This window comes from Colius striatus, chromosome 9 (genome assembly GCF_028858725.1).
Source record: "Colius striatus isolate bColStr4 chromosome 9, bColStr4.1.hap1, whole genome shotgun sequence".
Taxonomy (NCBI): Eukaryota; Metazoa; Chordata; class Aves; order Coliiformes; family Coliidae; genus Colius; species Colius striatus.
In genome coordinates this window covers 18,252,231-18,277,892 of record NC_084767.1, presented here as the reverse complement: position 1 = coordinate 18,277,892, position 25,662 = coordinate 18,252,231, and the positions used below count along the sequence as shown (strand labels likewise).

The 25,662-nt window shown below is 39.2% G+C and overlaps 1 protein-coding gene across 6 annotated transcripts in view; it reads left to right on the top strand.

The window, feature by feature from the left end:
- Positions 1–25,662, top strand: part of RAPGEF6 (Rap guanine nucleotide exchange factor 6) — a 134,855-nt gene that overhangs the window by 73,774 nt on the left and 35,419 nt on the right. For all 6 annotated transcript variants that reach the window (XM_062002336.1, XM_062002338.1, XM_062002334.1 and 3 more), the window contains 10 exons: positions 6,398–6,529; positions 12,914–13,097; positions 13,925–14,061; positions 19,019–19,177; positions 19,718–19,870; positions 20,373–20,537; positions 21,759–21,866; positions 22,208–22,411; positions 23,116–23,224; positions 25,145–25,388. In XM_062002336.1, coding sequence (XP_061858320.1) covers positions 6,398–6,529; positions 12,914–13,097; positions 13,925–14,061; positions 19,019–19,177; positions 19,718–19,870; positions 20,373–20,537; positions 21,759–21,866; positions 22,208–22,411; positions 23,116–23,224; positions 25,145–25,388 — 1,595 coding nt within the window. The remainder of the gene's footprint in view (positions 1–6,397; positions 6,530–12,913; positions 13,098–13,924; positions 14,062–19,018; positions 19,178–19,717; positions 19,871–20,372; positions 20,538–21,758; positions 21,867–22,207; positions 22,412–23,115; positions 23,225–25,144; positions 25,389–25,662) is intronic.

The window sequence follows — 25,662 nt, the reverse complement described above, 5'->3', positions numbered from 1 at the left end:
AGATGGGAGTTGGCAGAGGGTTCAGAGGACTGCAGTCCAGTTCAGGTCTTTGATCGAGTTGTCATTTTAGTTTGGCAATTTTGTTTAACTTGATGTTTTAAAACTTAAGGCAGACGGGGTTGTTCCCAACAATATAAACTCTCTATATCATCTGAGAAAGGAAAATTGCTACCCTTAAATCATTTGGGTGCAATGGAGGCCAAGCCCGGAGCATTTTCTAAAGCTCAGAGGTCACCAAGAGTAATCCCAGTTAGCATTCTCAAGGTGTCTTAATGGGTTGCAGCTTAAGGTAGTGACACAACCTCTTAATGTAAAACCTGAGGCAATAAATAAAATACCAATAGATGTGCCTTAAAATTGGGATTATTAGATTTGGAGTTAGAAAGGTGGTTTTAGCAGTGGGTTGGGCAGTTGGTGAGCAGCACGTGGTGGTTTTTACAGTGACACTGCAGAACGTACGTGTGCATCAACACTGCAGGGCTGCACTGTGCTTGTCCTCGAGTGTTTAATGGAAATAAGCCCTCTGTTTGTTTCTTAATATTACTCTGGCTGGCAACATTTCAGGGAACTTCAGAAAAGCAAATAAGGTATAAGGTTACTGGCAATCTGTAAAACCAAGGATGGAAAATTTGCTTACAGAGCAGATAAAAGGACAGACTGTTCCCTCAGAGGCCAATGCTTCTACTGTGTCCAGACAAGGTCTATCACTTGTAAATATCCATATAGGACCTAAGAAAACTGATGCAAAACTTTACTATTGTGGAAAATCAAATAAAGAATGAAACAAAACCTTTGTCTCTTTGTTTCCCATTTTCTTTCCATTAATTTGAAAGTATGGATGGACACTGGGAGAATAATGTAGACTGTACTTCATTTTGTAATTTGGTTTCTGATGAGTCCTTTGGCCACTGCCCTGATTGCTTCTGCATGTGTTTAATAAACATGCCATTTACTGCAGATTGAAACATGATGGTGAAGGTTCTTTTACACATAGAAGAAGATAATTTGTATTCGTCGTGTGCCCATCTGTCAGGACTGTTTTGCAAATTTGTGGATTTTTGGGTTGTCCAAACTGTACCAGGAAACACTCATGCTTATTTTGAAAACTTGTGTCATAAGGGCACAGATGTGGCTTTTCCAGAGGGTAAAGATACCAGCAAATCCAAAAGTAAGTCACATAGGAAATAAAACATGAAGCGCACAGTCCTTGTACGAAAGAGGTTCTTCTGATTCCTTTCCCTGAAAAGAATGGGCAATAGAAAGACAAAAGTCCTTTGCTTATGTCTTCTGTGGTTGCTGCCTTCTCTATACAAACTGTGCAATGACTTTTTTTATAGACTTAATTTATAGCAAAACCTTTCTGGGGAGCACATAAAGGAAAGTTATCCTCAGGCTAACAATCTTTTTTTAATGTGCTGCTCAAAAGAGTTGATTGGTGGTCATCTTGTCAAGGATCACGTATTTTGCTTGTTTTATACAGGACATGTGCAGTATTAAAAATCTGTTGTAACAGAATTAGCTTTTAATTTAATTCCCAAGTATTCTGTGTGACTTCACTGCTGAGAGTAAATGGTATTTACGTAGGAAGTAAATGTCATTGCAGATGCACTCTACTTGGGCCTGTGGAAGTGGTCTGTTAGCCTGTGAGATATACCATGTATCAGAGTTTATACTCTAATTAATTTTAAAATTACAGACCATAAGACTTGGAGAAGCTGACAAATCACTTCTTGTGTAGCATGTGTTGCTATACGTATTTAAAATTACAGACCATAAGACTTGGAGAAGCTGACAGATCACTTCCTGTATAGCATGTGTTGCCATAGGTATAGATAGGAATACCACTTCAAAGCTGAATTAAGTATTAATTTAGGAAATCAATGTTAGTTGGGAAATCTCTGTTCAGACACAGGTGCCTCAGTAGCATGGCAGTTTTTATTGTCTTGCCTGCATCTTTGGTTCTCAGACATCTCAAATTGGATGTCTTGAAAATCAAGTAGTTTCAGATGAGATCAAATGAGAACCAGTTCAGTCTACTACACTGGGTAGCTTTAAAATATGGGTGTGGAAGTTCAGTGTAGTTGTAATCGTTGCAAATTGTTTTGTGGCTGTGGAAGAAAAGTACTGCCCCATTGTAAATTCATTGTAATTCTTGTGATGAAAGTGTAGTGAAACAATAAACCAGAAGAATGTTACCTTCCTGTTTTCCAAGAGGAAATGAGCTGGACGTTAGCTAGTTGATTTATTTCCCAAGGACGGTCATTTTCCAAGGATGCCCAAGGACAAATATGAGCAAAGATTTTTCTCTTCCACACTTTGTTGCTTTTACAGTGTCCTGATGTTGCATGTTGTGTCTCTCTGCTTTGTCCAGCAGTACTGCTGCTCCCAGCTCTGCATCTCCATTCAAACCTATAAATCAGTCTCTCAATGCAGTTTGTCTTCCACAAAGCTTGAACATTCTTACTGTTTGAATGGCACAAAAAGCACTTGGGTATGCTGGGACAATAGGATAAAGGACAGGTTTGGTGCTTGTAGAGGTTTTTGGAGTTAGTCTCGTTTGGTAGTTGTGTTTTTGGAGGTTTTGGAGTTTCTCTAGTTTTGCAGCAAGGGTATTAGGTGGCTGTACCTATGAAATTAAGAGCAAAAGCCAAGCTCCTGGTGAACTTTGTGGAGTCTTCAACTTTTTCAGGGTTATAGAGTTCAGTGTTTCGTGCTGCTGTTTTCATAAACTGTTACTCAGAACTGTCTTTTGCACTCTAACGTCCTCTGCCCTTAACCTCCCATCTCCCTGGTGCTGCCACTTTTTGAGCCAGTCTTGGCAGCAGCAGAGCAAGCAGGATGGGGTGGACTCTGTCTACCACCTTCAGAAGTCACATTTATGTTTAACAAAAAGCAATCTAGCCTGCTGTTGCTTCTGGGTTTGTGCAGCAAGGCAGACTTGTGCTACTGTTAGGACAAACTTCTGAAGGATTTAGGCTGTTTTCTTAATGCAGTTTGCAATATCTCTTTAAAAATTCCCTTGTTGATTTGGGTTTTTTTGGTGTAATTGCCAACTGTATTTTCCTGGCTTGGGGAGGGTAGAGCTGTAGGTGTCTGTGCAGGCTATAACTTCTCTTTTCTTAACTTCCTTTCACTTACAGCTCTGAACTGCAGTGCTAAATATCTCTTTTGTTGGGAAAGGTCAGTCACAAGGATGTGCTGGCACTGATGTGGGGACTGGCTGTGCCAGCATATTGGACGTACTTGTATTTGAATTCCATCATATCCCCACTTGTGAAAAAATGAAATTGTTATGGATTAAAATGACAAGTAGTCTATTTCTGTGTTGAGTGTTTACCAGATCTTTAGGGGTGTTTGGCATTTTTCTATCGGTGGCTGCTGAGGCACACAACTAGGCAGAAGATAATGCAGGTATGTGCATCTCTGAAAGCATCTCATGTGGACATAGGTAAATTTTACTATTTTGAAATTCCTTCCCTAACACATAATTTTTCAAGTTATTTATGTGATTGTGACCACAGTTTCTAAGTTCTTCCCATTTAAAAACCATAGTCAAATACTAAGTGAACGTTATTCACTAATAGTTAAGACATTTTAGCATGTTCAGCAACTTAAACCACATTCAGCAAGTCCTTCCTGTGTCCGCTGTCATGTTGTTACAGAACCATCCTATATATGTATTGCTGCTTAGTGAGCTCTGAAAGAAAGAACAATCAGTTTCAGTAATAAAAACGACATACAAAAGACAGAAGCTGTGATTTATTTCGGGAGATTGAGTAGAGTGGCAAGCAGCACTTTAAAGGTCACTTGTATCGAATAAACCTTATCTCTCTCTCAAATTTGAAGAGATATTACAGTGTTTCTGTGCATCTAACCCGCATTAAATGTCTTTTACAAGAACATATTGCAGGATCCAGCAAGAACATTGTACATGCTCATGTGCTTTATAGGGAATAGAACTGAATGAGTGTGCTGGCAAGAGGAATGAAGATCAGTTGTAAGTGATTAATGGCTTGATAAGAAATATTCCTTTGGGAAGACTGGTGGTATCCTGAGCTGGTCTTCAATGTGTATTTGTGAAAATGGCATACAAGGTATGTGCCCAACTGTTTATTTTAAGAGCCATGTCTTGTTCCAGCAGTACTTCTCAACCTCGATAGACAGAGCAACCTTCATCGTAAGAGTCTCAAAGTTTAAACTAAACTGAGGAGGAAAAATTGTATGTGGCAATGTTTATCTGAGCCCGTGTCATTGTGTTTGAGCCAGAATGGGCTTTGGTAGCACGAGTTTTTGGTAGAGAGCAGGCATCTGCCCTTGTTCCCATGGGAAAACCTGCAGAATCCATTCTGCTTTCATTTTGAAAGTTTAAAAATCATTATTAATCTGGATAGCAGGGAGCTTAAATTAGATTTTCTTGTGTCTGTATTGTTAGTCAGCATGAGACTTGCTCATAGACAGAAAGAATAATAGAAGCTGAACTTGGAGCCCATTGTTAGAACAGAGAGATTATAGAGATGAGGACAGGCTGAAGAGTTTGCAGCAAAACTGTGGTCTTGTTAAGGTAGGAGTAACGAATGTATTTGGGGTGATTTGTTCTGTAATTTAGTAAAACTCCTGGATTTTTCAGTTACACTGACTTCCAGTGTATCAGTGACTGCCAGCAGCTTTGCCTAGTAATTTGCTAGCAAGTACTGGGCTGCTGCTGGATGTCATTCTCCCTGGCAAATGATGTACTGACCTTGCTCGTACATGTGTCTGTCTTTGCATGGCCGATAGCATTGCGGTGTGTTTGCAGAGGAGGTGGCTGACGTGTGAGGCTCTGGGGAGCAGAGGAGCAGTGTCACCCTGCAGCACAGGCGGCTCCAGCTACCTCAGCTGCCACTCAATGCTGGAGCGGGGCAGCAGATGGGCAAAGCTGAGAAACAACCTCCCTCAGCACCAAATATCCAACCCCTACCATTCTGTGATTCTGATTTTGTGACTAACATTCAAATCACCACAGGCTTTAAGGAAGGTCATGTAATGCTTTCTGGCTCGTGTCTGTTAGTAGACGGACAGTGCCTTTCTGTACATGGCAAAAAACGTGTGCTGTCAAAGTGGATTTCAAAAGTAACTAGTTAATGCCCTAGATGAGAATTAAATCTCAGCCTTCCTACTTCACTTTTATACACACAGTTGTTGAAGAGGTCACATCTTGGTGTGAGTCAGCTCTTGCCGTGTGTGCTGACAAAAGGAGAGTGTACCATTTGGCCACGGGGTTGAATTTTGTCAGCTGAGTGTTCTGACCTTTTTGCTGTTCTCAAGTGATTTTTTTTTAAGCCTATAAAACTTTCTGGTGCCTAAACATAGGCTTCAAAGTGTTGTGTTTCCTTTGTATTTGGATCAAGTTCACTATTTTATACCTACTCCTTGGAGATTTTTTATGGGAATTTGTGAAAGTGTAAAAATCTCTGACTTTTCAAACTTTCTCCTTTTCCAAATGAACATACAGAGTAATTTACAGGTTGGATACTTTATATTTTCTTTTTGTAAGTGAAATAGAACCAAAACTAGAATTATGTAAATATTAGGATAGTGAAAAATAATGTTGTGGTATTTTATTTCCTGGAGTTATTTTGCAAATGTTTTTTTCTCTGCTGGTTTTCAGAGTCCAGAGGATGATTGGATTTGAGTAGTGATTGGCAATGAGAATGTTATCGAGAATTACAAGTGACATCACATCCCCCATGTTCCATATAACAATTTTGGTTCTTCAAAAGCCTGCTACTTTTTTCAGTAGAAGGAATGTGTTTGTGGACTTCAGTCATGCATATGAATTTATATATGTCTGTATATGTTCATTTACAGATAGCTTTATGAAAGTGCTGTCATACGTTGGTGTACCAAGAATGCATGATACTCTGCTCCTTTTCTTAAGGAGAATTCAAAGCATTTGTAGACTAAAGCTTTCATTTAGATTGTTACTTTACGTTCTGTATTGACGTTTCCTAAGATTATTTTTTAACTAGGAAATGGATTTTTAAACAAGAATCCTGCTTTGTATTGGATTGCAGCATATACTAATGTTTAAGATTTAGGGCTATTTGGCCAGCATCATCTATTTGTCGTCTTATGCACTTTTAATCCTGTTGATGTAAAAGTGTAAAGAGGCTAGACTCTTGTTTCTGTGAAAAAGTGCATCATTCTCTATCATTTGTATAAAATCGGAACATGATTGGGCAAGCTTAGTCTAAATAGCTTTTTCTCAAAATGTATATATCATGTTACAGGTGTAGATTCAAATGTGTAACAAAAAAATGATGAATAACATAGTCTTTAAATCAGACTTATACTGTTGTGTTTGTTTTTTTTTTTTTTTTTCTTTTCCCTGCCCTTCCCCAAATCCATTTGTTCACAGCTTCCAGCAGATCTTACCAAGATGCATCTTACTGACAATCCACATCCTCAAGTGACTCATGTCCCCTCAAGCCAGTCGGGATGTAGCATCGCCAGTGACTCTGGGAGTAGCAGCCTATCTGATATTTATCAGGTAAAATTATTTTTTTCTTTCTTTGATGTTAAACATTTGGTAAACCAAAGCAGTGGCCCTTTATCCAAGACTTACCCTCTTTATGCTTCTGCACAGCCCTGCATTGCTTCAGTGACTTGCCACCTCTGCAGCCTCATAAAAACAAAGCAAACTTCTTGAAAAGCAACAAAAAGAGCTTTATTTATATTTATATACCAGCAAGTGTGATCTGTCTTTGACAAGCCACATTTAATGACTTATGGGATCATTTTCTTTCTTTCTGAAATGGAACAAATTTCATGAAATCATTCTTGTGTTTCAAATACCTTCCTTGATTGTATTTATTGTTGATAACAGATGTTCTGTTCTGCAAACAAAAGCATGGTAATAAGTGCAATCTCTGCACTAATTGGCTGTGGAAATAATAGTATTACTTGCTGCGAACAGAAGTTGTCTGAAATTCAGAGATAGCTTTCATTTGTTTACAGAAAATATACTTAAATTACCTATCTCACGTCAAATTGCAGAGCTAGTTCCATGGGTTTTTGCTGCTCTCATTGGTGAGGGTAGTCATCTTGGGTTTGTCTTGACCAGGAATTTGACAGCTTTTCTACTTTCATGCTGAAATCTGACTACAATACTGAGTATATGGCAACTGTTGACCACAATATAGGTATAACTTGATTTTATAACTGGTCCCTTTTTTTGGGTACTGTCTGGGCACTATTCCTATACTAGCAGAAGTCTAGTGATACATATGTTTACAGCAAAGTATAGTTGGGTAACATTAAAAATAAGGCGTGAGAAGCAAAAATCCTTTCAGAACACTAAGTTGCCTTTATGCATTTTTGTCCTACTGAATTTATTACCTTACTAGTTCTTTAGATATACTTGCTGCCAGACAGGTCGGGAGTAGCTTTATGTCCCTGAGAGAGTCTTTTCAAAATGCTCTGTTAATTCTCTGATTTCTGAGTAGCAGTGTTGGAAAATGTTGTTCTGTGTCTTGTTTTTATTTTATTTTTCAAAGTTTTCTGTCAATGGAATTTATTTAATTAGTCAGAGTCACTGGAACTAGTATGTGCATGCTGATGGACAGTTTTCCAGACTGTCATCTGCCTACCTGTCTACCTGAGTAGTTTGGAGAGGTTGCACTAAATGAAAAGCACTTAGGATGTATTACTGGTAATGAAAATACCATTCTGGTAATGTGTGAATAGTCTGGTATATATGGTTAATTGGCATGTGAAAGAACTTATGACTGCTTTTCAGAAAATGCCAGAAGTGCACAATTGCTGAACAAATGAGAACGATATAAATAAAAAAAATACTGGGGTAGCATATTTATATGCACTGTAGCAAGTCAACAGTGGTGAAATGTGTTTTTTGTATCCTAATTATTAATTCATTAATGTGAAAATTACTGCTGATTTTTTTATTAATTTTGAGGAGTGAGGAGTTTTCAGGTCAGAATCTGCTTTTGAGTTACATGAGCCTGTCTGGCCTTGTCCGTGGGTCCCGCAGGACACACCTGTAAACATTCCTGAGAGTTTCCAGCCAGCTGCAGTGATGCCTAAAGCAGGTTGCTTCTGTTAGACTCACGTGAGATATTCAGAGATAGTATTACAGCAGTGTACCATTGTAGCTACGGTGTCATTAATCCTCAAAGAGAGCACTGGGGAATCAACCATTTGATAAAATAGTGGGTGAAGATAAGATGTGCAACAGGCATGTCATGAGGGGTAAAAAAAAATCTCATCAACTCACTATCTGCATTTTTATAGTCTCACTGTCTTATTTTTATAGTGAATTTTTCATGTCTTGTTCTTTATATGTGTAACTTGGCAATTGTAACCTGTTGAAAGATGCTGGATGTTTTACAGGCTTTATTTCAGTACCTATAACAGTTAGTTTTGGAGAAGTGTCTTATTGTTTGTCACACAGTTACAAGTGCTTGCCTAGGTACTGTGTAATAATGCCATAGCATTAGATTGCTGTGACACATCAGTAGAGATAGATTTTGAAATGGGAAAGAAAAGTGTTACCTCCAGTATTCATTATGATATTATGAAGGCAGAGAATCTCTTTGATACACAATGAGCCTATGTTGTGAGTGTAATTTGTTGGCCCTGTAGTTGAAAGAATTTTTAGTGCATTAAAATACAGCTTTTCATAAAGTATTTGGAAAGTGATGCTTTGCTTTTGCAGTCAGCTTCATATTTATTACATGCCAAACTCTCTAGGAATATCATTAATGTCAGCAGAGGAAGAGCACTTTTGAATAATTTTGTTTAAGGTAGCCTTGAAATGACCTTTTGAATTAATGGTGTCTTAACATTAATTTTTATGGTAAGTAGTGTAAATGTAAGTCCAGAATAGGAAAATATGATTAGAATGGTAGAGCCAAAGAGTGAAACAACATTTTATCATGATCTGGAAAGGTTTTCTATTCATGTGTGTGCAATCTGTTCATTGGTGGTGTTGAAAAGAGATTCCACTTGTTCCGGCTGCTTCTCAGTCCAGGCTGTGAAACAAGGAATGGCGAACATAATGTGGGATCAGCAGAAGTTCTGCCTGTAAGCACTGCTATGAACACGTCATATTAAACTCTGAGCTGCAGAAACTTAAAAAGTAGATGTAGGAAGATGTTTTCTCCCTTCTGCTCGCTGTTGAAGCTTTCAGTATCTGTGTGGTAAATCATGCAAATGTGTGTATTGCAAAGCCCAACTGGGTGAAAATACCTGTAGTGCAGTTGTTTTTCTGTTGGGCTGTAGACTTACTTTTTTCTTTTTTTTTTTTTTTTTTTGTAAGTTCTTCCCTACAATATTTTAAACAGTTTTTGAAATTTTAATTGATTTTTTTCATTCAGCCTGTTTCTGACAGCGTGCTTAGTTTCAGACCTGTGATATTTAGACAGAAGTAGGGTTATGTGTGGTTATGCATACAGAAGTTGAAATGAGGGATTTTATAGCTGCTTTGGCCTGTAATAGCTGTCCGTGGGGGAAAAATAATTCCACAGGTATTACAGAGTGAAAACATCTTTTCTTTGCCCTTTCGTGGGCCAGCCAGGGTAATGTAGGTAATCCAGATCATATCTTACCTCTACTGTAATGAATTAGTTGCCTGTATCAATAGCTTGCAATTCTGTTCTCTTAATGACCAACTAATTTGTGTCTATTTTTTCTTATCTGTTTAGTTCTGTGAGTGGTGTGCTTAAAGTTTCTCTCTCTCTTTCTTTTTTCTCCAAAAAAATCTTTCCTTTATCACTGTGGCAGTATATTCAATTTGTGGGCAGCAACATTATTCCCCAGCAATAATTCCAACTGCAGTTAAGGTTTTGATATTAAAATGGATTATCTATAAAATATGCATCAGGGAGTGGGCCTTACTGAAGGTTTTTCTATCAATTCTGAAAAAAGACTTGAACGTTTTTCCCTGATACAATTAACATTGGGGGGGGGGGGGGGGGGAATACCCTCTTAATAGCAGGTCTCGTCAGCAGCCATGAGCACTAAAATCCATTATCATATGGAGTTACGGCATAGGAAATATTTTATATGAAGCGTATTTAATACTTTTTTTTCCTGTCACCGTGTTTCTGACACACATTATAGTGGAATACGTATCACTCTCCCCAAAACGTTGCAAGGGCCAATTCTTAATGTCTTTGGCTTCCAAAGCGTAGATCAGTGTACAGGACATCTCCATGATAAACATTTGGCACAGATAGATGCAATGTGTGAATTGGCAAAACGTGTGGTGCTCTATATACAGTCATAATAGTATGATTTTTAAATGGCAAACAAATGTTTTATCAGTAATCTAGTGTTAACTTTCCAGATGATCTATGTGACACACACCATTTGAGGCTGTTTCTGCTGCCTTCTCAATAGACACTCTTGTCCTGTAGACCCAGTCCTGAAAATAAATATTTGTGTAAGATTTGAGGTTTGTAGCTTCTGGTTTAATTTTGTAAATTAATAGTTTGAAAGTGTTTCTGGTAAGAATGGTTTTGATATTTGATAATGGAAACAACTGGGACATCATGCTGGGGAAGAGCTGCTACTTCTGCAGACAGCTTTATGTGCAAAATCCTTCCTGTTCCTTCTAGCACTGCCTGACCTGCCAATGTTTTGTGAACCATCTGCACATCATCTTTGAAACAGTTTGAGGACCATCTCTTATTTCATAGCTTATAACTTATTTATCAAGAAAAGAGAAGACTTGTTTATTGCCTTATATAGGATATACAATTACAATTTTAAAGAATAGAACCTCAGTTTTGTTATCTTGGCTTGAGATGATCAAAGTGGGAATTAGCACTGTGGTCTGTCTTACTCTGCCTGAAAAAGTTGGCATAAATTGTAGCTATTTAGATAAAGAAATGCTAGAAAAGTCCTTGAATAAAACGCTGTACTGATCACGTGCTGCTGAGACTCTCCAAGCACAATTTGCACTTGGGCTTAATTCCAAAACTGTTAATGTGAGCTACATAAGCCAGTAAAGTGATGTAATATAAAACAGATTTAACCCTGTATGTATTGGTATCCTACTCTGAAAGAAATACTTATTTTAAATCATTTAAGCCTCATTGATTAGGTTTGCTGGCTAATTATTGAAATGAGGACAAGCTCAAGGGTCCAAGGTTATATGTAAACCCCAGTATTTTTCTGTCTAGTGACAGGAGGAAATGCTGCTCAGCTGTCAAACACTGGGGCTTGCATTAGCTGATCAACATGGAGCGTGTAGGAAGATGGAGGAAGTGCAGTCTGCTATGATTAAATAATTTGAAATGAGTGTTGGTTTTTGAGGCAGGAGATCAGAATGGCTGGGTAAGGACGTCCTGATCAAACCAAGGTGCAAGAAGGAAATGCATACAGTGTAACCAGGGACATGCATCCTGGAAGGAATATAGAGATGTATGGGATTGGGATCAGGAAATGTAAGGCACAGTTGGAGCTGGATTTGGCAAGGGATGTGAAGAAAAACAAGAAGAGCTTCCACAGGTACATTGATCAGAAGAGGAAAAAAATGCTGCCCCTGCTGAGACGAGTGAACTAGTGACATGGAGAAAGCTGAGGTACTCAACAGTCTTTTTGCCTCAGTTTTCACTTGTAGTTGCTCTTCGCACATCTCCCGTGAACCTTAAGGTGGGAATGAGGGAAAGGTCTTTCCCATGATAAGAGAAGATCACTTCTGAAACCACGTGAGCTATGCAAACATACACAAGTTCATGGGACCCAACGAGATGTGTCCCAGGGTCCTGAGGGAGTTGACTGATGTAGTTGCTAAGGCTCTCTCCATCTTACTTGAAAAGTCATGGCAGTGAGGTAAAGTCCTCAGTGACTGGAGAAAAGAGAGTAGGGCTGTGGGGAGACCTTACTGCAGCTTTTCAGTACTTAAAGTGATCTCATAAGACGTTTTACCAGGGCCTGTAGTGACAGGATAAGGGATGACATTTTTAAAACTAGGAAAGGATAGGTTTTGCTTGGATATAAAGAATTATTTCACAGTAAGGATGGTGAGACACTTGAACAGGTTGCCTGGAGACACTATGGCTGCCCCATTACTGGAAGGTTAGATTGGGCATGACCCTATCCTTTGTTTTGGAGGTTTTGCAAACATGCAGAGTATTTGATACATTAGTTTGAGATTTTACAAAAACACTGAACATGGATTTATTTTAAAGTGAAAGAGACTATTGTGTATATGTCCATTTTAAAAAATAATCTCCTTTTTCTGCAAGTCTCTATATAATTACAATATACTACTGAGTGGCACATCTTCTTGTTCAAAGTTTTGAATATTAAAAAAAAATGATTTGCATGTAGACCTAAAGTAAAAGAAAGTGATTGAGCAACTACTCTGTGGAAATTGGGAATCTGAAATGATTTTTTTTTTCTCTTTTGCTTTCGATCTGCTTGTAAATTTATTTTCATGCAATTACATCATTTAAACTTTACATAAGGAATAATTCCAAATTATTCCTATGTGATTCTGCTTTTTGTTGCCAGAATTTCTTTCTCTTTTAATGTTGCTTTGTGAGTTGGCTTAGTGTGATGTCTATATTGCCACCTATTGATGACAGTAGGAATGTGTCTACAGGCACTGGGTAGCCAATGGTGGTGTTACTGATGACACTATTTTGTTATATCCTCGAATGTCCCAAAATGTTGATTTTGTTTTCAGCACTAGTGATCATAATGCCTGCCAATGATATGGGTTTGTACCAGCCTGTAACTGTAGATTTCAGCATTAACTTTTTGGTGTTCAGAAAGGAAGCTTTTTACAATTTCTAGTTTGAATTCTTGGTAACAGAATTTCTTTTGTTGTCTTAGCTATCAAAGACCATAAATCATTAAACTGAAGATGTTGAACTCTGTCTGATGATGGATGTTTCCTTTGTAGGCTACAGAAAGTGAGATGGGAGACGTTGATTTAACAGGTCTTCCAGAGGCACCTGTAGACTCTGAAGATGAAGAAGAGGAGGAAGATGAAGATATTGACAGAACTTCAGATCCGCTTCTAGGGCGAGATGTTGTACGAGAGTGCCTTGAGAAAGAGCCTGCAGATAAAACTGATGATGACATTGGTGAGGAGGAAAAAAATCTTCTATGTAAAACTATGTAATATATCTTGTAACATCTGTAAGAGAAGCATATCTGAAAACTGCTTAATGAATTAATGTTAAATGTGTATTCTCATAATTATGAATGATGCCTTCCAGAGATTAGTGGTGATACTGTTAATTGAATGATTTCTCCTCTTACCATCTGAGAGAGTATTTTTTTTCTGAGAAATGAAATATTTTAAAAACTAGTCTTTGAGATGTTACGTGTTGTAGTCATCGTATGTGTTGATATAAGGCAAGGATAGGTAGCAAGGTAAATTTCATTGCCTGAAATTGTTTAATTAGTTACTAAATGTCAAAGAGAGCATACTATTACCACAGTATAGGTATACTTAATTATAAACTGCAAAACATTTAAGAGGAAAACAATTTACTTCAGTTTTTAACTGGAAATTGACGTAAGTTTTAATAGTAAAATTTTACGTTATACTATACTTTACTTCTCTGAACACTGGAAAAATCATTTCATGCTCCTATCAAGCCCATAATTACTATACTGTAAGGGTCTTTTTAGTTTTTCTAAATATTTGAAGCTGAAGTGCTTGTACATTCTAGCTAGACTGCTGCCTTAAGAGTCAATTAGATCCAGGCTGCAGAGCTGAGTTCTGGTTGCTGATGACAAAATGCATACTGGGCTCATTTAGCCACAGGCACTAATGGGGATTGTAACACCACAGAGCAATTTTTCCTTGAATTTAACTGAGGTTTAATATACCTGTGGAGGCTAAGGTATCTAAGGAACCTCAGGGCCTTGCAGTCTTCATACCAATGTTTCCTTTGTCTAACAGAGCAATTACTGGAATTTATGCATCAACTCCCTGCCTTTGCAAACATGACTATGTCTGTGAGAAGAGAACTTTGCTCAGTGATGATATTTGAAGTAGTAGAGCAAGCAGGAGCCATTATACTTGAAGACGGCCAAGAAGTAAGTTAATACTTGGAACTCAATGCAGTGGTAGAGGCAGTAGGAAGCAAGGGCATCTATGAGTAAAGGGCTGGGAAATCTCATCTCTGCACCTCTGCTTCCTGTCTCTGCACCTCTCCCACACTGGAAAGTTAGAGAAATCTTTCACTGTGACCCATATCCAAAGTCCCTAAACTTTAGCCTGTCCCTTTGGGACATTCCGTTTGTGTGTTTCTGTCTTGTTCAAGACTTCAACTCAGAATCACAGAATGGTAGGGGTTGGAAGGGACTTTTAGAGACAATCTAGTCCAACACTCCTGCAGAAGCAAGTTCACCTAGATCAGGTCACATAGGAATGTGTCCAGGTGGGTTTTGAAGAGCTCCAGAGAAGGCGACTCCACACCCTCCCTGGGCAGCCTGTGCCAGGGCTCCCTCACCCTCACTATGAAATAATATTTCCTTATATTAAAATGGAACTTTTTGTGTTCCACCTTATTTCCATTACCCCTTGTCCTGTCACTAGGTACAACAGAAAAAAAGGGATGCCCCAACCTCCTGACACCCGATATTTAGATACTTGTAAATATTAATGAGGTCTTCCCTGCAGTCTCCTGTAGACCAAACAGCCCCAGTTCCCGCAGCCTTTCCTCATAAGGAAGATGCCCCAGTCCCCTGATTATCTTGGTGACCCTGCACTGGACTCTCTCCAGAAGTTCTCTATCCCTCTTGAGCTGGGGAGCCCAGAACTGGACACAGGACCTCAGATGAGGCCTCACCAGGGCAGAGTAGATGGGGAGGAGAACCTCTCTCCACCTGCTGGCCACACTCTTCTTGATGCATCCCAGGATGCCATTGGCCTTCTTGGCCCCAAGGGCACATTGCTGGCTCATGGTTAGTTTATTATCAACCAGCACTCCCAGGTGTCTCTCTGCAGAGCTGCTCTCCAGCAGGTCAATCCCCAGCCTGTACTGGTGCATGGGGTTGTTCCTTTGCAGATGCAGGACTCTGCACTTGCCCTTGTTGAACCTCATGAGGTTCCTCTCTGCCCAACTCTCAAGCCAGCTGAGATCCCACTGAATGGCTGCACAGCCTTCTGGGGAATCCACCAGTCCTCCTAGTTTGGTGTCATCAGCCAACTTGCTGTGGGTACACTCTGTCCCTTCATCCAGATTGTTGATGAAAATGTTGAACAAGACTGGCCCCAGAACCGATCCCTGTGGAACTCCACCAGCCACAGGCCTCCAACTCAATTCTGTGCCATTGATCACCACCCTCTGGGCTCTGTCATTCAGCCAGCTCTCGATCCACCTCACCATTCACTCATCCAAGCCACACTGTCTGAGCTTTCTGATGAGCTTGTTATGGGAGACAGTGTCAAAAGCCTTGCTGAAGTCAAGGTAGATGACATCTACTGCTCTCCCCTCATCTAGCCAGTCAGTTATGCACACGTAGAAGGCTATCAGGTTGGTCAAACAGGATTTCCCCTTGGTGAATCCATGTTGACTCCCCCTGATAACCATCTTTTCTTTCATATGTTCAGTGATAACATTCAGGATGAGTTGTTCGATCACCTTTCCAGGGATGGAGGTGAGGCTGACTGGCCTGTAGTTTCCCAGTTTGTCCTTCCTGCCCTTTTTGAAGACTGGCGTGACATTGACTTTTCTCGAGTCCTCAGGCACCTCACCTGTCCTCCATGAATGTTCAGAAATGGTGGAGAGTGGCTTAGCAGCCACATCAGCCAGCTCCCTTAGCCTTCTTGGATGCATCCCATCAGATCTCATTGACTTAGGAGGGTTAAGCTTGGCTAACAAGTCTTTAACCTCTTTCTCCTCCACCAAGGGCAAGTCCTCTGTTGTCTAGGCTATCCTGTTATCCTTGCTGGAGTGGGCTTCCTGAGGGCTGGCCTTGGCTGTAAAGACTGAAGCAAAGAAGGCATTCAGTAGTTCAGCCTCCTCTGCATCCTCAGTCACCAGGCCACCCTCTGTGTTCAACAGCGGGCCCACATTCTCCCTTATCTGCATTTTGCTGCTCATGGACCTGAAAAACCCCTTCTTGTTTTCCTTTACTTTCCTGGCCAGGATTAATTCTAAAAGGGCTTTAACCTTCCTGCTTGCACCCCTGCATGCTCTGGCAAAGTTCCTGTGCTCTTCCCAAGAAATCAGGCCTGTTTCCACCTCTCATAGATGGCTGCTTTCCCCCTGAGTTGTCCCAGCAGCTCTTTATTGATCCACGGAAGCTTTGTTTTCCTGCTTTTTTTCTTGTGGGTTACACCGCTCTTGGGCTTAGAGGAAGTGGCACTTGAAGATCAGCCAGCTCTCTTGGGCACTTCTACCATCTAAGATCCTGTCCCATGAGATCTCTCCAAGGAGGTCTTTGAAGAGGCCAAAGTCAGCTCACCTGAAATCCAGGGTCATGGTCCTGCTTGGTGTCCTGCTTCTTCCACACAGGATCTTTAACTCCACCATCTCATGTTTGCTGCAGCCGTGGCTGCCTCCAGCCTGCCTTATTTGTCAGCACAAGGTCCAGCAGCACATTCCTCCTTGTTGGCTCCTTGACTATTTGTGACAAGAAGTTGTCATCAACATTCTGTAGGAACCTCCTGGACTGTGTGCGCTCGGCTGCGTGTCTTTGCTAGCAAATATCAGGGTGGTTGAAGTCCCATGGCCCTGCATCCACACCCACATCTTCTGTTCCTCCTGCTTATTCCCCAGGCTGCATGTAGAGGCAACTCAGGGGTTTCCTTGGACAGATGCAAGAGGATCTTCCCTGGTTTGACACTTCCTCAGGGTGGTCAGCCTTTTGTATCTCATCTTGATGTGCCTCTGAGGAGCACTCATCATTGCATTTCCTGCCTTGACCTGTTTCCGTGTTAGATGGGATGGCTTCTTTGCTATTTTTCTCCCCATCCCGCAAGTTCTTCATTTTAAAGCCCTCTTGATCAAGCTGACCAGCCTATTCCCAAATATTCTAGTGTCCTTTTGAGAGAGGTGTATTCCATCCTGCCTTATCAAATTACAGTCACCAAAGAAGGTTCCATTGTCATAAAAACCGAAACCTTCTTGCTGGCACCAGCCTCTTAGCCAAGAGTTAACTCATGTAATTCTTGTATTTATGACTTAATCTTTTCCTCTGGTGGACAGGATGGAAGAGAAAATAACTTGTGCCCCCATACCCTTCACTTTTTTCCCCAGAGTTTTATAATTCTTCTTGATTCTGGTAATGTCATGTCTTATTTCATCATTCATCCCCACATGGAAGAGGAGTAGTGGGTAGTAGCCTGCATCCGTCATGAGCCGTGGCACTCTCTCAGGCACATCACGGATTTTGGCTCCTGGCAGGCAGTACACCTCTTGTGACTCCTTATCCCATCCACAGATGGATCTCTTGGTGCCTCTTAGCAGCGAGTCGCTCACAATGAGCACCTATCGCTTCTTTTTATGGTGCTCTCTGTCTGTTGCTGGTGGAGCAGCTGGTGGTGGATGGTTTGGTGAGTTTTCTCCTTCTGGACCTTGCTGGTCTATGTCCACTATCATTAATGGCTCATGCTTATTTGTAATTGACACACTGGAAGGAGGGTTATCAAGGAGAACCCTACTTTTTTTTGTTACTAGTGTCCAAGGTGTTTCAGTGGAGGATAGTACCTGGAGCCATCTATCAATCTCAGCTCTGCTCCTCTAATACTATGTAGTCTACTAATGGTTTCCTGCAGCTCTTTCACCTGATGTTGCATCTGTTGAACTTGAAGGCACCTATGACACAGCCTTACCTCAGCAGCAGATATGCCTAAACATCTTAAATACCCCGTGCAATCCACCTGCACTGAAGCATCCTTACCAACCGGCTGTGTCTGGGTAGATGCATCAGTCTTCTCCAGGGCATTCTCCCTCTGACCCCTGGCTTTAGCTCTCAGGTGAGTGCTCACCATGTTGGCTTGAGGCAGGAGCACTTCTCTGACTTGCAGCTCTCAGTGTGGGCTGTGGGATCGTTCCCTGCCTGTTCTCGCTGCTTGGCTTGTCTGCGCTGGTCCCTGTGCTCCCTGGGGACCGTCAAAAATGCCGGCAGTTGGTGCGGCTCCCCTCCCGGCAGGACCGTCCTCTCGCAAGAGCTGCCGGCTCCTGGTGGGTCTCTTCATTTTTCCTCTGCTCCCCCTGCTCCAGAAACTCCCAGATCACCTCGACTGGCTGGTCAGCCTTAAAAACTGAGTCATGATGCTGTGATGTGTGTCATCTCACTCAAGTGTAGACATAAATGAGCATTCAGTGGGTTGTGATGAGGTGAGTGCTGACAGCTCAGGGACTTCATTGCAAAAAATATTTGTGGCATAGAAGAATGCATAATTTCTATTGCTGAAATAACTCTCTTCTTACAGTATTGTTTTTAAAAAATACTAAGGTGGAGAGGTAGCCTTGCCCAACAATGTAGGCATCAGAACAGAAATGTCTAAAGTAGGAGCAGTTTCAATACATATCCAGTGGGAGGAGACAGATATTCAAATTGGTCACTGGTTAGGCTCCCAAGTTAGAGGCTGTGAATCACGAGCTTTTGAAAGCTCTCTCTGTCCTTGAATCAGGACATCTGGCATGGCCCTATCAGGTGGCCCCTCCAAAAGGACTAGGTACAATCTTTTTTCTGGTAGTGACTAAAAGGGTACCCAGGGAGAGCATTCCTTCTCAGTAAATGATCTGAACGCATTGTAGCAATTAGTCCACTGATTAAGAAGGCAGACTATTCATCATCATTCTTCCTTACTGAATTAGTTCTGAAATGAATGAAGAATGCTAAAAAGCATTCTCGTTTCAGTCATCTTTATTGCTTGCTTTGCAGTGCACAGTTTTAGTGAATTAAATGTTGCAAAACTGTGGTGACAACAAATTGGAGACTGCAAAAATAAGCCTTTCTGAGATGAGAGCATTGGAACAACTTGAAAAAGTTTTTGAGTTAGCTTCAGTTTTAAAATCTGTTGTTTTACTCCCTCTAGCTCGATTCTTGGTATGTTATTTTAAATGGCACAGTAGAAATCAGCTACCCTGATGGAAAGAGTGAGAGTCTCTGTATGGGAAATAGTTTTGGGATTACTCCCTCTCTGGACAAACAGTACATGAATGGAGTGGTCAGAACCAAAGTAGATGATTGCCAGGTAAGACTACAATTTTATATAACCATCTTGAATTTTTAAGCATCTCATACAACAGACCATATTAATCTTAAGGCATGATCTTGATTCCAAGAGCAGAAGAAAGGAGGTTGGCATTTGGTGGCTTAGGGGCTCTGCTGATGTTGGTTTAGTTGCAGTCTCCTTAGTAGGTAAGGTGTATTTCACACTGCTATTGTGTGAGAAATAGTAGCTTCTGCTTTGTGCTGAAATGTAAAGCTTAGTCTGCCCCAGTCATGCTGTATATGTGATTGACATGCAGTAAAACCAGATAAATAGAAAATATCTCTTTCCACTTCTTACAGGATTTGTCCTCTATATGTTTAGCCCATTCAGACAACCTTTTGGAGATGTAAGGTGACCAGTTCTATTTGTCTTCTAACTTCCTCTGTAGTGTAGTTGGGCAGAACAGAGTGAAGTTGTTATTAAATGCTGTGCTGTTGTGATTGTGTCAAAGCAGCCCAGAGGGATGAATACATTTGTGTTTTGGATATTTGTTAACAATCCTGTGTTGTTTGGGGGCAGTTTGTGTGTATAGCCCAGCAAGACTACTGGAGGATTCTGAACCACGTGGAAAAAAACACTCATAAAGTGGAGGAAGAAGGAGAAATTGTTATGGTAAAGGAGCACAGGGAGCTAGATCGCAGTGGAACCAGAAAAGGACATATAGTTATCAAGGTGAATTTCTTTCTATGCATTCCATCAATCTATTAAACTTTTATCTATTAATAAATAAAATCAATTTCAGTTTGAGTTTTGTCTGCCTCAGCTCCAAAAATATTGTTTGGAAGGAATTGACATTATTTTATAATTTACTTCCATTTTAATAAATTTAGACGTCTTCAGCACATATGTTGAGTTTTGTATTGGGAGAACCCTTTGTTCATCTTTATCTTTTGCCCTGTTTTATTGTAATCTGGAAGAGGAACTTAAACTGTTTCTTTAAAAACCAAATTAGGGAAGTTGCTGTTTGTTTTAGCCAGATATTGCCTGTATAGAACATTTGGGCTGAGAGAAGCATGAAGATTTTATTTAAACAAGTTAGTGTGTTTTCTCCTGAGTTTACCATAACTGAAATTTGAAAACAGAGTATACTGTTCACATGGTTTTATGTTAAAATACTCTATGGGGAGGGATAGTGATGAGAGATAACAATTATTTTTTGCATTTAAATTCTAAGGCAACACCTGAGCGACTCATTATGCACTTAATAGAAGAACATTCTATTGTGGATCCAACCTACATCGAAGATTTCCTTTTAACATATAGAACATTTCTAACAAGCCCTCTGGAAGTTGGAAATAAGCTCTTGGAGTGGTTTGCAGTGGACAGCCTCAGGGATAAGGTAGATTTGAGTCCAAGAGATTGGTGAAAATCTCTCGTGATTCTCTTCTGTATTGCTGATAAATTTGGATTATGCTCCAGCCATTTTATGTGAACTATTTTAAAGCAAAATGTTTTTCACTATTATCAAGGGAGGATTCTCTGGTTCATGGTATGTATATAATGTACTAGCCTAAATTAGGTGTGACACTGCATCTTTTCTGCAAAATTATAAATCCCATAGAAATACAGGGAATTTGTGTTCATGATCTCTTGGGTGTACCATCTTTCTTTTCATGACAGCATTGTGCTTGTCTTTCATAATTTTCTACTGCAGGGCTTTTCAGCGTATTGAGCACGTTTTATTTGAGCAGATTATTACAAACTCTGTACTTAGACCCGACTGATAAAAATATGTCCATAAATAGAATGAGATTCAACTCTCTGAAATTGTATGCACATACATATGAAAAATGTTCACAGTCTGGAATGTGTTTCCATGTCCAATTTGCTGAAAATTATGGCAGTAAAATTCTTAGCCAGAAGTTTTATGTGTTCAAGCTTTGAGCTGAAGTAAACCCAGCAGACTATCTAAATGCTGTATTTTTTTGTGTGTGTGTAGGAAGCTGTCTGGGGTCTGTTGCTGTGGTTATTGCTTCTTTTATGTTTTCCCACGCTGTTCAGTTTGGGAACTACTGTTTTTTAAGCAAAGTAAAAGAAAATTGTCTCAGCAAATAAGAGGAAATTGTTTATTTTTAGAAGACAAATTACTATAATCTTTTTTTACCATGGATAGATAAAACAGTTGTCAGACTGACTTTATCATTCATGATAGTAACTTCATAGCAAATACAAAAGCAACCTAAAGTGATTAAAAAGCAAGTTTTTTATTATCACAATGTACTTTCTAAAACTTTGTTTAAGGAGATTACTGGCATGCTTTAAAAAGGTAAAATCTATGAACAGCATAAGGATTAACTGAAGATGCATTTGTGCACCAGTACTACCAAGTATAGTCAATTAGGAACAAAAATGTTTGGATTTTTCTTTTTCATTTGTTTCTGCAAATAAAGGAAAAGAGAAAATGCTTTCAAGTGTAAATGTCGGCTGCTTCTGTTTGTTAACAGATGCAGTAATCTGTTAAGTGTTATTCTGACATGTCATATTTTCTTTCCTTGTCGATTTAAGTCTTATAGGAGAAGAATCATAAATACCTTTATATATATATTTTTTTTAATCACAGGTTACCAGAGTGGTCTTACTGTGGGTGAACAATCATTTTAATGACTTTGAAGGAGATCCTGCTATGACTCGATTTCTGGAAGAATTTGAAAAGAACTTGGAAGATGCGGTAGGAGCAAAAAAGAATCACTGTCATACTTCATACTGTTACATGTTTTCATTTTCCAGTGTGTGATCAGTGACTGACATATCATACTCTATAAATTTAACAGTCAGTAGATGGCTTTTAACATGGATGTGTTTATTCTTAAATATGTATTTAGCTATAAAGCCCACATAAAACAGTACATATGGCATTAAGTGCAAAAGAGGAAAAGGTTTATTTAGTAAGATTTGGATACGTGGCATCAAAAGTCCTTTTTATGACACTTGGGGTTTTTTTTTCCCCAACTGTTTTCCCAGGTCTGCTGAAACAAACATTTCACTCCATTTTGTTTTCTCTGTTTATAGAAAATGAAAGGACATCTCAGATTGCTGAATATTGCCTGTGCTGCCAAAGCAAAATGGAGGCAAATTACCCTGCAAAAACCTTCTAGAGATTCACCACTGTTTTTCAGTCTCCTTGGAGGGAGCGACAAGGGCTTTGGTATTTTTGTAGAGACTGTGGAAATGGGCAGTAAAGCAGCAGAAGCTGGACTGAAGCGTGGTGATCAGGTAAAAAGAAGAATGTTCATTTAAAATATCCATCTCTTATTTCATTGAAAAAAATCATCTGATTCAACCAACAAACATCCCAAACAAAAGAATATGGTGGCTACCTAAAAAAGCCACTGGCTAGTATTCTGTTGTACCATAGTTCAGTTTACACATGTTAAATGAGTTTCTGTTAAGTAGTTTTGAAAATATTTAGCATACTCAAATATTTCAAAAACAGAATGGGAAAAGAAACCAAACTCTGGTTATTTTAGGAAACTTTCTCATTGGAGGTATAGTTAAGTTGAACCTGTTAGTTTGTTTTGTTGGATTGGTTCCCACCTGATGTAAATCAGCCCAGTTTACCAAGGCTCACAGCAGGTGAAACTTTGGCCTTTAATATCAATTCTGTGGTTCATGATCCACCATTTTTAATTTGGGTGCAGTTCCTAATTGCAAGAATGTCATATTATCACAGAAAATAAATTTGGTTTAACAGTGTTGGCAGGGAGAAATGGAGATTCTGGCTTGTTTACAGGACAGGACTTTACTGACATGATAAAAATAATTATTTTATGGGGATTGTTTTCATTACACAATTGTTGTAAAGATGATGTGATAAATTCTGGAAAGTTCTTAGTTTGCCTGTATTACTACATATGTATTTGTATTTCTGTCATAAACAGTTGTTCTCCTAATAGTCCAATTTTTATTTCTTCCTAAAGATAATGGAAGTAAATGGACAGAATTTTGAGAATATTACTTTTGTAAAAGCTCTGGAAATTTTAAGGAACAACACTCATCTTTCCATTACTGTAAAAACAAACATTTTTGGTGAGTAGACTTTATATGTTATAGTTTTGTGTATGTGAAGAAAAATTCCAGTCTTTCCAGCTTTAAGAGTGCAGTAAGATTCCGATGCTTCCCGCCCCCCCCAAACTTGTTCTAGGAGTGAGAAGCTGTGTAGAAGTCCCCTTGTTGTGCCACCATGTGCTTGGATAAGTCCTTGTGTGCCAAAGGCTGCACGTGGAGTGACACTGAGCCAACTGTTTAAGCAGCTTTACTGTATCTTCATGTGATAGGGCTGAAATAGAGCCAAGGGATCTGGGCCAAAATACTTTTTGCCAAGAAAGAGCAAAAATGTGAAGCTAGGCTTTCGTAAAACTTTTTAGAATGGCTGTAACAATGACAGGGTAAAGTGCCTTTATATCTAAAACTGAAAGGGGGATATAAAAAGTGGCTTAACATATGAGTGTGGGCTTTTAATTGTCAATATGAATATAAACACATAAATACCTGTTTAAAATCTCAGTCAGATCATCTGTTCCTTTTGCATAATCCTGTTCAGGCAACTGAATAACCATAGCTACAGAAAGAACCAGACTGGCCACAAGACAGCGCCTTTCTCTGTAGTTGTTCCTGACACCAGCTGATGGTTTCCTTTTCTTATTTCCTTCCTCCAGTTACCTGTCCTTGCTCACTATTGATTTTCTTTTCAGTATTTTTTTCTGTTTAGCACTGTGCAGGTAAAAAGTTTCAAGATCCAATAGTTTATTGGCATAATTCCAAAAAAGTCTAAAACAACCACAGTAACTGGTGGTCCAGACTAATATGAAATAGCATAAAATAAAAGATAACAATAACTGAGACAGGGCTAGATTATTCATTTGAATTATAAGCAACATACATTTTGAGTGGACTCTAATCTCTTCCTACTAGCTGAAACAATGTCAAGGCAATTTGTCTTATAAACTTTAATGAATTCATGTCTTGGAGCTTTTTTCAACAGTGATACTTATTATGATGTCTTTTCAATGGAGTGCTCTAAGTACCTGTTGCTGACAACAAGCAATTCCCATTCTTATATTTGAATCTATACTGTGAGACGTTGTAGCCTTAACTTTTATCGCCTAAAAATATGCACTATATACAGAAACTTCTGTTTGCCTTGCTCGTAGGGACAATCTGAGTAATTTGCTTTGTACAGTTCTGTATTCTCTCAGAATTGTCATGTTTTCAATAGCAAATACTGGATTTCTGACTTGAGTGACTTTAAAAAGAGTTAAAAAAGATTTAAAAAAAATAATTTGTATTGATAAGCCAATTTTAACAATTTGTTTTCATCTTCTATATGTGGGAAGAACCACAAAGAACACAAACACTATCTTTTCCATGGAATTATTTCTTCTGGAATGTCATTGTTGGTAATAGACTGTCTTAGTTTGATAAATACAATAGGAAAGTTGAATTAGCTTCTGTTCAGAAGGTATTATTAAAAGGAAACAACGGCAGTTTGGGAAAATACTTGTCTTGCAGTTATTCTTGAGGAAACATCTGCAACTCCTACACTAAAAGATGCAGAGAAAATGTCAATAAATACATAGAGCTGATTGTTGTAAACGCAATATTGCTGTATTATCTACTTGGTAATGGTAGGCTTAAGTCTATTGAATTTCCTGTGATATGTGCTAATTTCAAAAGCAGTTAGGAGAACTCTGCTATGTTTGATCATTTTTATTGAACGTTGAGGGGGTTACTCTTTCTACCAAGGTAATCAAAAGCAAAATTTAAATGGGAAAAGACCCACACCGCTAGAATACAAATTAAAATGCAGTTGATTGCCTGGTTTGTAACTCTCAGAATGACTTAGTTCTGCAGGGATATGGGAAGCAACAAGTTTGAGGGGAAAGAGAATTCACTGTGAAGTTTTAAGTGTGTGAAGGTACAATCATTGTGATTCACCTTTTCTTACAGTGTTTAAGGAGCTGCTCTGCAGGATAGGACAGGAGAAGAATGGAATTCCACATATTCCAAAAATTGCAGAAAAGAAAAACAACCGTTACTCCATCCCAGATATGCCTGGAGATGTGGAACAGATGTTTCCCCGTGAAAAAGGAAACAAGAAAATGAAAGCAAACACTGTATCTGGTGGGAGAAACAGAATCAGGAAAATTTTAGACAAGACTCGATTCAGCATCTTGCCTCCAAAGTTGTTCAGGTTTGCCGGACTGTTAAAAAGTGGTAGTTTCTTATTAAGTTGTGATGTTTTAGTCACTTAGTATCTTCAGTCATTATGCCCAAAGTGCTTATGTTTTTTAAAAAAATGTGTCAAATCTGACCCATAAATGCAGAACAAGACCAAAGTATCTTTTCTCTCCCAGTGAACACTTTCAAATAAGCTTTTCCTCTTCCCTTATTTTTAAAGCCTGTCTACAATGTGTTATTAAAACATCGGAGTGTCATTATTTTTCTTAGTTTTGTTCATCCCAAGA